We start from the raw sequence: 12,627 nt of genomic DNA, 5'->3' as shown, positions 1-12,627 counted from the left end.
AGAAAAAATGCAGGAGGAGACACAGGCACACTCAGGTTGCAGTTGCCTCTCCCCCAGAACTCACCGCATACTACTGGCAGGGATCCAGGTAATGTGAATTTAACTTATATAAAGTATTTTTATATAAAGTATTTTTTAAAATAAGCATTGCATCAGCTATTGGGACCTGATGCCAGCCAAAAATTACATTGCTGGTAGCCCATTGGCAGCTCACAGTCTCATTCCTCTGTCTAATAAATGGGTGTTTTGCTGTTTTTTTTAGGAAGAAAACAGGTTTCTGTAACGACTCCTTTAGTAGTAAGTCAAACTATGCTATTATGAATGGTTACTTAAAAAGATAAGGAAACTATAATTGGGGATATTTACAATCCAAATATATACATTTTGTACATATTTTATATTTTAAGTCCACTTCTATGTACACATTAACACAGATGCTCTGACCAAAAATGGAGGTATTCCTGGAAAAGATTTAACATTAAGAAGATCTGCTCTGCTTCATTCCTTCTAAATAAGGACACACAGTAACATAGGACTGTATCCCACTGACTGGGAATTCACTGTCCATCTAAAGAGCTATCCTTCTGTCTATGTAAAGTTAGAAAGACATGACTGTGTTGGACTGATGCCAAAACCATCTCGGGTTGACTAGAGGCAATACCAGATGAGTGAGGACCTGTAACTACAGATTTTCTCACCATAGCCCATCCCTAACCTATGACCAGAGGCTGAGTTGTGGAGAAAACATTGTTATAAATGAATGTGTACCTCCTGGAATATGTATGTCACATGCTAAACCATACCAAAAAAAGATAAGTAAATTGAAACATGAAAAATTCAGTCATGAGCAGAAGGTTGATCATATTTGTTCTGATGTATCTTCATCACCTTCAGAACAGAACTGGCCGGTCACTTCTGTCATTTCCCAAGATGGATTCCTAGAAGACAACAAACCTATAGGTTGACACAATTAGTAAAGGTTTAACAAGTTTATCTCCAATATGCTTCTGGTTGTAAGAAATGTGTATCATTATGGAGCAAAGCCATTAAATTGGGCAATGAGTAATCAGATATCTTGGTGGACATGTATTTATATAGGGGTAGGGATCAATCATTCCCTTGCATTCCATACAATATACATGTCTCTATGCATTTAAAAAACAAAAATTTATGACTTGTGGAATTATATCGAGAGAGGTTACATCTAGATATGACCCTTATGTAAAATATAAGTTGTTCTGTTTCAAAGCATCTACCAGTGGCAACTTGTGCGTAGTCAAATAGGATCAATCCTTTGTTACAAGTTGAACAATCATTTTCATATGGTTGTTGGAAATGACTCCACTTACCGCTGCTGACATCTCTGAAATAACGTGTGTGAGCTCTGTGAAGAAAAGAACATAAATGAAGGGGCTGAATCTAAATCTAACATTACTGCATCATATAAACTCCCATAGGGGACCCCATATACAAATGAGAAAGTAAATGTGGGGGCATGGGAAGCATGTACCCCCATCTAACCTAGAATCCCTGCCCATCAGTTGTTTCTGTTTGAGCCATAGTGTGAGAATGCTGATTGGTGAGAGGCCATGTTTTGCACTACTCATTCACTTATCAATGACCTATCCATAGGGAAAAATCCAGTGGTGGAAGACCTAACATGACTAGGGGTATCAAATACTACATAACACCTTGAGCCAAGGCTGAGTTAAGAGGGCACCTAAAATAACATAATAGGACAGATTTAACCATCAGTTTATGACACAATTCAGCCGTAATGTGCATCAAAAAACTGTGTTCAAGGGTTATCAAGGGTCTAGTCAACTTTCAGACACTTTTACGAATAGTATGACAAAAGGGCTGTGGTCTATGAAATGTAGCATAGCTTATCACCAAATAGACTGTGCACCAATAATAATGCTACCGTGCCAGAATTGTCTCCCAGTGTCAACTAAGCCAGCTAACAAGAGGTGCAAAATACAACTAGACAGTATTATACTATGCCAGATTTATCATCCAGCACCAGACACTTATATGAACCTTGTGCAGCATAAGGCTGTCTAATCTAACTCTGCACTGACTAACGTTACAAATAAATCAACCCCAATAACTTTTTGTTCCACTAACTGAAACATAGGGGGGATTTATCACTACATTGTCTGGTACCTATACTACTTGTTGAGACTTTTATGTCTACATTGGGAAAAAAAAGTCTCAACTGAGACGAAAAAAATTCTCAAAAAGTAGTAGAAGAAACCAGACAATAAATCTCCCATAATTTGCGATTCTATTATAAAAGTCTAGTGCTCATAATACATACAAGGTATCATGTCCATCCAGGAGGTATTTGTATGCTTCTATTTCCTTCTCCAGTGAGGTTTTCAGGTCCATGTGGATGTCATACTCATAGGTCAGTTGTTTCAGCGTAGACTGGATCTCAGCCACATGAGATTCATTGATATGGATCAGGCCCTGGAAATGACTGAGGTAGGAGCCATAATGTTCATGCATCTCTGCCAGTGTAGATTCATGGGCTGTTATCTTATAAAAAGAATAAATCAAAGTAGTTGAATATTATGTAGGTTCTGGTGAACACATTTACTACAGAAGAAATATAAGGGTTGGCAAAAATAGTAACTTTATTGAGAGACGGTCCATTGTGCACAAGTCTTGATATAACCCCCTTAGGAGTCTCTGGCCTCTTAATATATCCTGTATACAATCATAGGTCTCCTGATGTATTCGGCTGGTTGCTGCATTGGAGGCCAAAACTACCCCAGCTGCTAGTTGGCATAGTTTTGCACATCAAAGAACGTTTGCATGCTGTAGGTAGTGCACAGACGCGGGGCAGGAGGTACGCCCAATGCCAGGCCACTCTGCTGCCAGCTGTGCCCCCTTCACACCCCTCCATGACTCCTTGACATGGAGCTGTCCTAAAGAGGATAATAATCGTAATGTCTGGGGGTTCGCAAGGCATTGGCACAGCAGCCCTTATACATGTCCCCCATAGAATTCAGAATCATAGAATTCCACTATATGCTACACCTGGTTATAGTAAGGGCCCAATCCTCATCTCAGCAGGACCACATGGCCTGAGAGTGGCATAGGGGGTAAAATTGGGCCAGGAATTCAGACTTTTTCATGCCTTTTGAGCATCTGGTGTACAAAGCATGATAAATGCCCCCAGTGACAACTGCTAAATCCCTGCCATAGAACAACTTATCACTCACCATGCTCAGCTGTTTCCTTAGTTCAGTCTCTAGTGTGTGCACACAAAGCTTTAGTCCTGTCACTTCATTACTGGATACTTGGATTTGTTCAATTCCAGAAGATACTTCTAGGGACAGTTCAGAAATCTAAAGTAGAAAACAAAATTGTACACATTTTATGCTTTGTGTAATGAATTTAGACCATAAAAAATCTCAAGCATTGGCAATCGGACAAGACCGAAAGGATTAGGCAGTTTAAATGTTGATAGCCCATCATGAGGGAACCTGTTACCAAGAAACTACAGTCTAAACTACAGGCAGGATGTTATATAGCAGGAGGAGCTGAGAAGTGCATATTGCCGTATCTGCAGGCAGCATGTTATGTATTAAACTTACACAGATACAGAGGTAGCTGCCAAACGCTGATAGGACAACACCTTAAAATCCGGTCACAGAAAGAGCTAATATGTAAATGTATAAAATACAGGTGAACCTACATGTATGTCATCTAGTCACCTACTCTTTCTCCACAACACTCTGTCTGACACGAAATATGATGTGCTCTGCTCTTCCTGTTCTATAACATGCTGCCTACAGATAGGATCCTATGTATGACTCGTAGATGTAATATATGGATATGGATTTTGGTGGTATATTTGTCAGGTGGTATAGAGGTAATCACTGCCACATAGAAGGATATATGGTAAGTATAGGAGACACAGTAGGTAGAGAGCTCTGTAATACATATTTTATATAAGAAGCGGCTAAGTTACGTTTGTGATGATTTGCTTACCATTTCATGGAAAAAATTCTCAACATCATCGAGGTTTCTCTTCATAAGAGTTTCATATTCATTTCGGATTTCAGACAAGGCAGCATTTAGATCTATGGAGGGAGCTGGCTCTACTTCCACATCAACTCTGGTCCCCAACTGAGCTTGAAGACATGTTATTTCCTGTAACATCACCAAAGAAGAAGAGAATACATTATAGATCATATTTCACAGGTTTTTATAGCCAAGGTAAACATGTGTGAATCACAGTGATGTAGGTTATTCCATTTATATTTCATTAAATATTTTATTTATTTATGGACTAAAAATCTAAAAAATAAATAACTTGGACTAGCGGTCCATCAAACTCACCTTCGAAAATTCAATACAGCATCATAATTTTGGAACAAATCGCATTAAAAGTCACAACCTTGACGCAAATAGACTCAACTCCCAAGCAGGAGTAGGTAAAAGTATAGAAGGGGTTGCAGAAGAATTTGCCAAGTCCAAAACCCCGGACAAAACAAAAACAGACAAGTACAAATGTCCAGCTAAAGATAAATGACCCTCTAATATAATTTCAGCTGATTCCATACCAGGGTCACATGACTGAAACTACATGTGGTATAATAATGGAGCACCTTATTGTAAGGTCCTGTAATCCCCTGCCTCTTTCTCCTTCTGCAGTCATGGCCATCGGTTTACTTTTTTGTGCTGCTTTTCTCTAAGCATGTGCATCCCCACTCTTCCTGTTTTAAGGGCACCCACTACCGTGGCTACCGGCCTTCTGATTTTTATACTAGTTTTATGTAAAGGAATCCTGGACTCAGCCTCCTTTATTTGTGACCATGGTTCATTCCTTGACCTTATTTCTACATTTTGTCACTGACTAGTTGACCTGCTGGGGTGGCCTGACAACCCTAAACTTTCCTGACTCTTGACCTTAACTGAACTCTGACTATCCTTAAACTGGTTGGTGGACAAACAACTTTTTGACTGACCCTGGTGCTTTGCACTGGCTTCTCTGGGCCTGTATGGATCAGCTGCCACCTACCAGGGACATCTCAGAGAGGTAATGGCCTGGTGATCTTGTTGTATTTTAGTCCAGATCCCTGGGTTTAAGGGTTAATACCATGTGGTCACTTAGGTAAAATGCCTTCAGTCTATTCACAAGTTGGGGTTTCTAAATAAATTCATGTTGAAAATACAAACTGTAGTTATGGTAGTAAAACTTTAGAATTTAGTCCTCATAAGGGGAAGTAAAAAAAAATTCAAAATATAATAATCACTTTACAATAGTAATTTTTTTTATCATTGGTTGATTTTATACTAGTGTTCATAATCATGACCACAGTGAGATTTTTCTCTTCTTACCTCTTGGCTTGTTTTCTTCACGTGAAGAATTTCTTCCTCTAGGTACTGAGTGTGTAAATCCAGAGCCTGGCTCTCAGCTTGTATATTTTCCAGTAATCCGTAGTAATGGCATAACTCCTCTTCAGCTTTAGTCCTCATGACCAGCTCCATTTCATAGCTTCAAAGGAGATGAACAATTAGTGTGAATTCCAAAGAATTATGTCTACAAGAAACCATCTAATGATAGTCTCAGGTGAGAAGATACTCAAATTGCTTCCCAAAAAGACAATGTTATGTCTAAGCAAATCTGTCGAAAGCCACATAGGGTTTATGTTGGAAATATTCCTGTTTCCATCATTGATAGGTAATTACTGTAAAACTCAATGCTAAGAATAAAGCCTAGTGCCTCTAGATCTGGGGTTGTCGTCCTTTGCTTCTACTGAACTATTAAGGTCCATCTGTGGATCCATTGGTATTCTGATAGACCTTTCCTACTTCCGTTTCTTTGGTAAACCCATTGTCAATCTGATTATGTTCCTATATTAGATGACCCATACTAGTAAGCATATATTGATGTGATTTTATTATACCCTTTTTCAAAAAAACCTCTTACACTTACTTTTTTCTATAGCCCTCAGTAGTCATTTGACCATCTTCTATCTCTTGGGTAAGATTGGCATTGTGTGCATTGACCGAAAATACCTGCAAGATACTCAGTTATTCAAAATATAATGTTCTTCTATATTTCCTAGTAAAATATATACAAACTATACATACCTGTCCCTGTAGATCCATAATTATATTGAAGTACTGACTGCAATCGGGAAATACAAAACCTTGATTGTTTTCATACCAGTCACAGATCTTCTTCTCCAACCACACATTCTCCTCCTCCAGTGACTTCACATTTCCAAGATAAGATGCCAGGCGGCCATTGAGTGACTGCATAGTCTGCTTTTCATTGAAATGAAGTAGATCAGTTTTCTTGGAGTCATTAAATTCACCAAAATTACTCATGTGACTCCTATATACTGCATAATTAGTTCCCATTGTACGTCCATAACCAGAAGATGAATGAGTGTTCATGAATGCTCCTTTTTCATGGTGCACTCTGTAGTGGGGTTCATTTCGAAGGACCCTTTGCTGAGGTTTGTTGATATTCTGGCCACCATCTAAAGAAAGGTGAGTTCTGTACTTAGGATAACTTACATACTCTCCATCATTCCTGGCCCCTACGAAAGGTTGGAAAATTCTGTAGCCCATGATGTTTCCACTACCGCAGACAGGAGGAAGGACACTGAACACAAGAACCTAAATGTTAAGTAATATAATTCTTTTCCTCTGCTCCTCTTTTATATCAGGGATAAATGGACATGAGCTCATGTTTATGGGAACTGAGCATTCAAAGGTCTCTTAAAGTGACGAGTGTCAGCAGCCATTAATTTACAGGATTAGTAAGCAAAGACTGCAGAGGCTCAAACTCAGATTATTACTTGGTTTTTTTTGTCTTTAGTTATATCATTAAACATTATTTTATATGCATTCTACACATGACATGAATATTTAAAATATTTCCCATGTTGGTTTAAACAAATTTACTGTGAAACCTATTTGGTCCATTTTTATTATGATATTGAGGACACAAATGTTTATTACATTATCTACTTCTTTGTGTTTGAGTTTTCTCTGGTCCAGCAAAATGTGCTCACTTCTTCCTTGATCTATCATTGGCAGCAGTAATAGCTCGGGTAGCCAATACTGTCCTGTATTTTCTTTACCACCTCATTTTGCGCAATCTGTGTACGCTATATAAATAAAGGAATGATCATAATTATTATTATTATTATTATTATTAATCCCATAATACACAACCATATTAGATTGTTCCCTATTGTCTGTACAAAACAAAGTAGATGCTTGAAAAGGTGATGTATGATTATTCACATACAAATTGCCAATAAAGTTTGGTTTATGAGACCAAATAACACCATTAACATGAGAAAATCAGCTTATGTGGTATGAATATAAGGCGAAGAGGCTGAATCAGGCATCATTTACAACCATAGAGACTAGTCATGTAAATGAGTTGTTGTTGTTTGTTAAAATGTGTGCCTGATATGAAGTCTTCACAACTGTGCTGTGACTGCCTAGCTGCTCGGAGTATGTGTGGTGGCTACCTATGTACTGGAAGGCATGTGTGGTGGGTACCTACCTGTACTATTTTGTAATTTTTGGACATATAATGAATGTATGAAAAGTTCCTCTGGGAGCATTGGTTATCATGTGGCCAGACCCCGTTGCCAATGTTATCTTATGAAATGGAAGTACTCCCAGATGACGTGTGGGTTGTTCCCAGTACCCAGATGATTCGAGGTTACTGCTGTTATGGATTGTCATGTGATTGAAAAATGACAATCATCTGAACTGAAAACAATGTGTCACGGGTGGTCCTGCGACCTATATTGCGGGTCGCGGGCTCACCCGTGCCTCTCTTCCCCTGCTGCCATGTCGTCCACACTCCTTGCCTTTCCCAGCTCCTGTCTCGACTCACTATGCTGTGCGCAACGCTCCTAGGGCACTTGCACGCCGGCTTCATAGGATTTAAAAGGCCAGTGTGCCGTTAATTGACGCTGGCCCTTTCCATTTAAGGCCACTTAAGCCTGCCTCTTCCTGCACACCATGCCGGCACAAGAGAAAGTTGTTTCCAGTGAGTTATTCTGGTGTATTGACCTCCCATTGTGACCCTGGACCTGTTGCTGATTATGCTTCTCCGTTGCCAGCCCTGACATCCAGCTACGTTTCCGACCCTGAACCTTTGCCGCCTGTCTTGACCTCCTGCCTGTCCCCGACCATGAGATTGCCTGCCGACTTTGTACCTTGACCTTGGCTTCAACCGCGGACAAGTCCCGCTTGTGGAACGACCTGGTGGTACCACGACACAGCAAAAACAACCTGCTTGCGGTGGGCTCTGGTGAAGACTGGGTGCCACTTAGATTCCGGTCCCAGGTGTCGGCTGTGTCATTGTCCATGGTGGTCCATTTTCACTAACCCCGAGCCTTGACAGTAAGATCCAGCCATGGACCTTGCCAAGGTGCCGCTTTCAAAACTGGCTGATCTTACCACCGTTGTGTTCCAGCAGTCCCTGCAGATTGCTTTGAAAGGACAACATCTGGGACATATCACCGCCATGCTGCAGCAGTTGCATGCCACTCAGCACCAGCGTCAGATTCCTGCAACTACTCCTGCGACTTCTCCTGCTACCCCAGCTTGTCTTCCTACCACTGAACCTAGGCTACAACTGTCTATGCCAGACAAGTATAATGGGAACCACAAGCTGTACAGAGGTTTTATTACCCAGTTCTTCCTGCACATTGAACTCATGCCATCTCAGTTTGTCAATGAGTGGCCCAGGGTGGCATTTATCATCAGCCTCCTCTCCGGGAAGGCCCTGGCCTGGGCTATCCGGTCATGGCTACTCACACGGCATTCCTAGTGGAATTCCGGTCCATATTCAAAGAACCTGCACGGGTCTCCTCAGCTGAGATTGCACTGCTGAAACTACGCCAAGGGGACTCGTCAGTGGGGAAGTATACAGTACTGTTCCGCACCCTGGTCTCTGAACTTTCCTGGAATGATGGAGCCCTGACCGCCACCTTTAAAAAAGGTCTTTCAGCTCAAGAAAAAGACACTTTGGCTGCAAATGACCAGCCATCTACTGAGAGTGGTCTCATCACTCAGGCCAATCGAATTAACGTGCGGTGTAAGGAGCGTGCTGAGGAATTACGTTTTAAGCATCCACAAGCCCGGGCTAGACGTTTACCTTGCTTAGCACCTGCCTTCCGAAGGCCGCTCCAGCCTCCCCCTGTGTCGACTGCAGAGGAACATATGCAGGTGAACAGAATCTGACTTTACCTCCAGGAGCATTCCAGATGGCATCAGGGGAATCTTTGCCTGTAATGTGCCAGTCAGGAGCACTTCATTGGGACTTGTCCTGTCCACACCCAATGTCCGGGAAACGCCAGCACCTAGGGTTCTTGGGAGAAGCGTCCCTAGGAGTAAGCAAAGCTTCTACATGCCTGACTATTCCAGTGCTTCTCAACGTTGGCACCTGCACCCAGATCCAGGTCTCTGCATTCTTGGACTCTGGTTCTGCAGATAACTTTGTGGATGCAGCTCTGATCTCCCGGCATCATATCCCTGTGGTCCCTCTTGAGAAGCCTCTGGTCATCTCCTCTGTCAGCAGACAAATCCTCGCCAATCCAGTCCAGTACCCACTGAACCAATTTCCCTGCATGTTGATGCTTTGCATAAGGAGAGACTTTCCTTCTGCATGCTGCCATGCTCTACCTCGTCCCTCCTGCTGGGCCTTCCGTGGTTGCAGCTCCATGCACCTGTTCTTAACTGGAGGAGGGAGGAAATTCTTTGTTGGGGTCCCGCAGTGTTGGTCAGTCTGTATGGTGGCGTCTCTACCAGTACCCGTCTTGGCCTCCTCCATGACTCCCAAGCCTTTGGAGGGCCTACCAACATGTTACTGGGCTACCCACTTTGCTGTCATGATCTCCAAAAAGCAGGCACCATCCCTATGCCTGCCCTGTAGATCTGTTTCCGGGTATCTCTCCTTCCCTGGTTCGGGTGGACCCTCTCTCCGTTCCCGAGAAGACTGCCATATTGGAGTATATTATAGAGAACCTGCAGAGAGGGTTTATATGTAAGTCCTCATCTCTGGCTGGTGCAGGCTTCTTTTTTGTGACCAAGAAGGATGGGTTACTCCATCTTTGTATTGACTATTGCGGTCACAGTTAAGAACCGCTATCCGTTGCCCTTGATTATCGAGCTTTTTAACTGCCTGCGCAGTTCCGAGATCTTTTCCAAGCAATTTCTTCAGGCAGGTTCTTCCACCAAGGGAGCCCTTCTGTTCTTGGCTATATAATCTCAGAAAAAGGCCTCTAAATGGATACTGCCAAACTGTCTGCAGTTCTGCAGTGGACACATCCACAAGGTCTACAAGCCATCCAGTGGTTGCTAGGCTTTGCAAACTACCCGCAGTTTATCCCACATTTCTCTACGTTGGTGTCTCCCATTGTGGCGCTCACCAATAAGGGCACCAATCCCCGCATATGGCCCTTGGCGGCTGAAGAAGCCTTCTCAAGGTTAAAGTCAACCTTTGCCTCGGCTCCTGTTCTCACTAGGCCCCAGAGAAGCCCTTTCATCTAGAGGTGGATGCATCCTCCATAGGTGCAGCGTCAGTGCTCACCCAGAAAGGGCCTAAGGGCCGAATACTCATGTGCGTTTTTTTCTGTAAGACTTTTTCTCCTGCAGGGAGAAATTACTCTATAGGGGATAAAGAACTTTTAGTCATCAAACTTGCCCTTGGAGAGTGGCAAAATCTTTTGGAGGGAGCTCGCCATCCGCTCTGCGTACATACAGATCATAAAAATCTCTTGTATCTCCTGACAGCCAACGTCTTAATCCGAGGCAAGCCCGTTGGTCACTCTTCTTCTCACGCTTTAACCTGTTAATCCACTTTCATCCTGCGGAAAAGAATATCAAAGCGGATGCCCTTTCCTGTGTCTCCGATCTCGATGGATAAGAGCCGGTCCCACAGCATATTATCTCTCTGGAACAACTGGTTGTTGCCGCTCCAGTAGATCTTTGGCAGCTTCCCCCTGGCAAGATGCATGTCTGACCTGCACTGAGGAAGAGGATTTTGTCTTGGGGACATTCTTCACGTCTGGCTGGGCACCTTGGGGTGCAATGCTCGTTGGCCCTCATCTCTTGCTAATACTGGTGGCCTGACTTTATCAAAGATGTTCGGAATTTCGTGGGATCCAGCACTTCTTGTTCCTGTAATAAGCCTTCCTGCCTGGAAACTGGCAGGCCCCTGCTTCTGCCCAAACCAAGCTTCAGTCTGATAAGAAACGCAGACCTTCTACTGTCTTCTCTCCAGGAGACAAAATTTGGTTGTCCTCCAGGTATGTCTGGTTAAAGATCCCTGGCTACAAGCTTGGTCCTCATTTCCTGGATCCCTTCGAGGTGCTGAGTCGCATCAATCTGGTGTCCTACAAGCTGCGCCTTCTTCCCACCATGCGCATCCCAAACTCCTTCCATGTCTCCCTACTGAAGCCTGTCATCCTGAATCACTTTTTCCGGCTAGTACCTCCTCCTGCTCCTGTGGCTGACTCCACCAACATCTATGAGGTAAAGGAGATCCTTGACATGAAGACGATGAGAGGTAAGCGGTTTTTCTTGGTTGACTGGAAGGGGTTCAGGCCAGAGGAGAGATCTTGGGAGCCTGAGGACAATATCCTAGACCATAATCTCCTGCAGAGATTCCTCCAGCCCAAGAAGAGGGGGAGGCCGAAGGGGGAATGGGTACTGTCACCGGTGTTCCCGCAACCCATATCGTGAGTCGCAGGCTCACTCGTGCCTCTCTTCCCCTGCTGGTATGTCACCCGCGCTCCTTATTTTTCCTGGCTCCTATCTTGGCTCCCTCTGCCATCCACGCGCATTCCCGACTCCTAGGGTGTGCACCGGCTTCAAAAAGCCGTAAGTCAAATCAGTTTAGTGACACTAGGTCATCATTTTGCCAAGCTTAAAGGGTAACGATCATTCTGAGCAAAGAAAAAAAATATATATAATTCTGCTCCAGATATCCCTGGTAATAATTCTTCAAAGTATTTTGCCTCTGAGTCCCCATTATTATCTTTTTCGGCGCGTAGCAACCAGCTCTGTGTTTTCCAGCTCTGCAAAAACCTAGAATTAGCAAGATGAATGGAGCAAGAAAGAGGGACCTACCTCCTGTGACATCATCACAAGCACTTGCTGGTGACTAATGAGACCATAACTTGTGCACCTTAGACACACCCACACAGGCAGGTGTAGAGCTTGTAGCTGTGGGTGCCTTCACAGGTAGCATTAATGAATATGTTTTGAAGCGCTTTACAACAGCTGACAAGAGGAGATTTATTTGATGCATTGCAGTCCATATTGCGTTTACAAAACGCATGTGTTAACACAATGTTAACATGTGCAATAACATAGTGCTAACAAACGCATGTATTAACAATTGCTCTAACATATTTGTTTTGTAAACACAATGTTGACAGCAATGTAATCAGGCAGATCTCCTCTTCTCAGCAGTTTTAATGTGTTTCAAAACGCATGCCTTAATGCTACTTGTGAATGCAACTTCAGAGGCTGAATCATGTACGTAAGTGAAGTTTTTGGGGATCGTGACGCTGGGACAGGCATTTAAAAGGGGATTGTGTTGCACGTGATCGGATTGCGACATGC

The 12,627-nt window shown here is 43.0% G+C and overlaps 1 protein-coding gene across 2 annotated transcripts; it reads right to left on the bottom strand.

Annotated features, from left to right (window-relative positions):
• Positions 1-208: 208 nt before the first annotated feature.
• Positions 209-6,631, bottom strand: LOC140064460 (keratin, type I cytoskeletal 19-like). 2 transcript variants are annotated; one of them, XM_072111390.1, is made up of 8 exons: positions 6,112-6,631; positions 5,954-6,036; positions 5,356-5,512; positions 4,003-4,164; positions 3,231-3,356; positions 2,321-2,541; positions 1,350-1,384; positions 209-954 (listed from the first exon to the last, which is right to left on the bottom strand). In XM_072111390.1, exons 1-8 carry the CDS (start codon positions 6,595-6,597, stop codon positions 860-862), a joined length of 1,365 nt encoding a protein of 454 aa, XP_071967491.1. In that variant the 5' UTR covers positions 6,598-6,631; the 3' UTR covers positions 209-859. The 2 variants fall into 2 exon arrangements, with proteins under 2 accessions (XP_071967491.1, XP_071967492.1); XM_072111391.1 differs by having other exon boundaries at positions 209-938.
• Positions 6,632-12,627: the final 5,996 nt, after the last annotated feature.

Source organism: Engystomops pustulosus, chromosome 6 (genome assembly GCF_040894005.1).
Source record: "Engystomops pustulosus chromosome 6, aEngPut4.maternal, whole genome shotgun sequence".
NCBI lineage: Eukaryota > Metazoa > Chordata > Amphibia > Anura > Leptodactylidae > Engystomops > Engystomops pustulosus.
Note: the sequence above shows the minus strand (reverse complement) of the source record. Positions and strands in the feature narration are given on the sequence as shown.

What these genes read in the sequence shown, in the direction of transcription:
- LOC140064460 (XM_072111390.1), bottom strand. Translation starts at nt 6,597, where the DNA reads ATGGGCTACAGAATTTTCCAACCTTTCGTAGGGGCCAGGAATGATGGA. An exon ending in ACTGAGGGCTATAGAAAAAA is followed by an intron (nt 5,513 to 5,953) that starts GTAAGTGTAAGA and finishes TCTCCTTTGAAG; the next exon opens with CTATGAAATGGAGCTGGTCA. An exon ending in TGAAGAAAACAAGCCAAGAG is followed by an intron (nt 4,165 to 5,355) that starts GTAAGAAGAGAA and finishes GTGATGTTACAG; the next exon opens with GAAATAACATGTCTTCAAGC.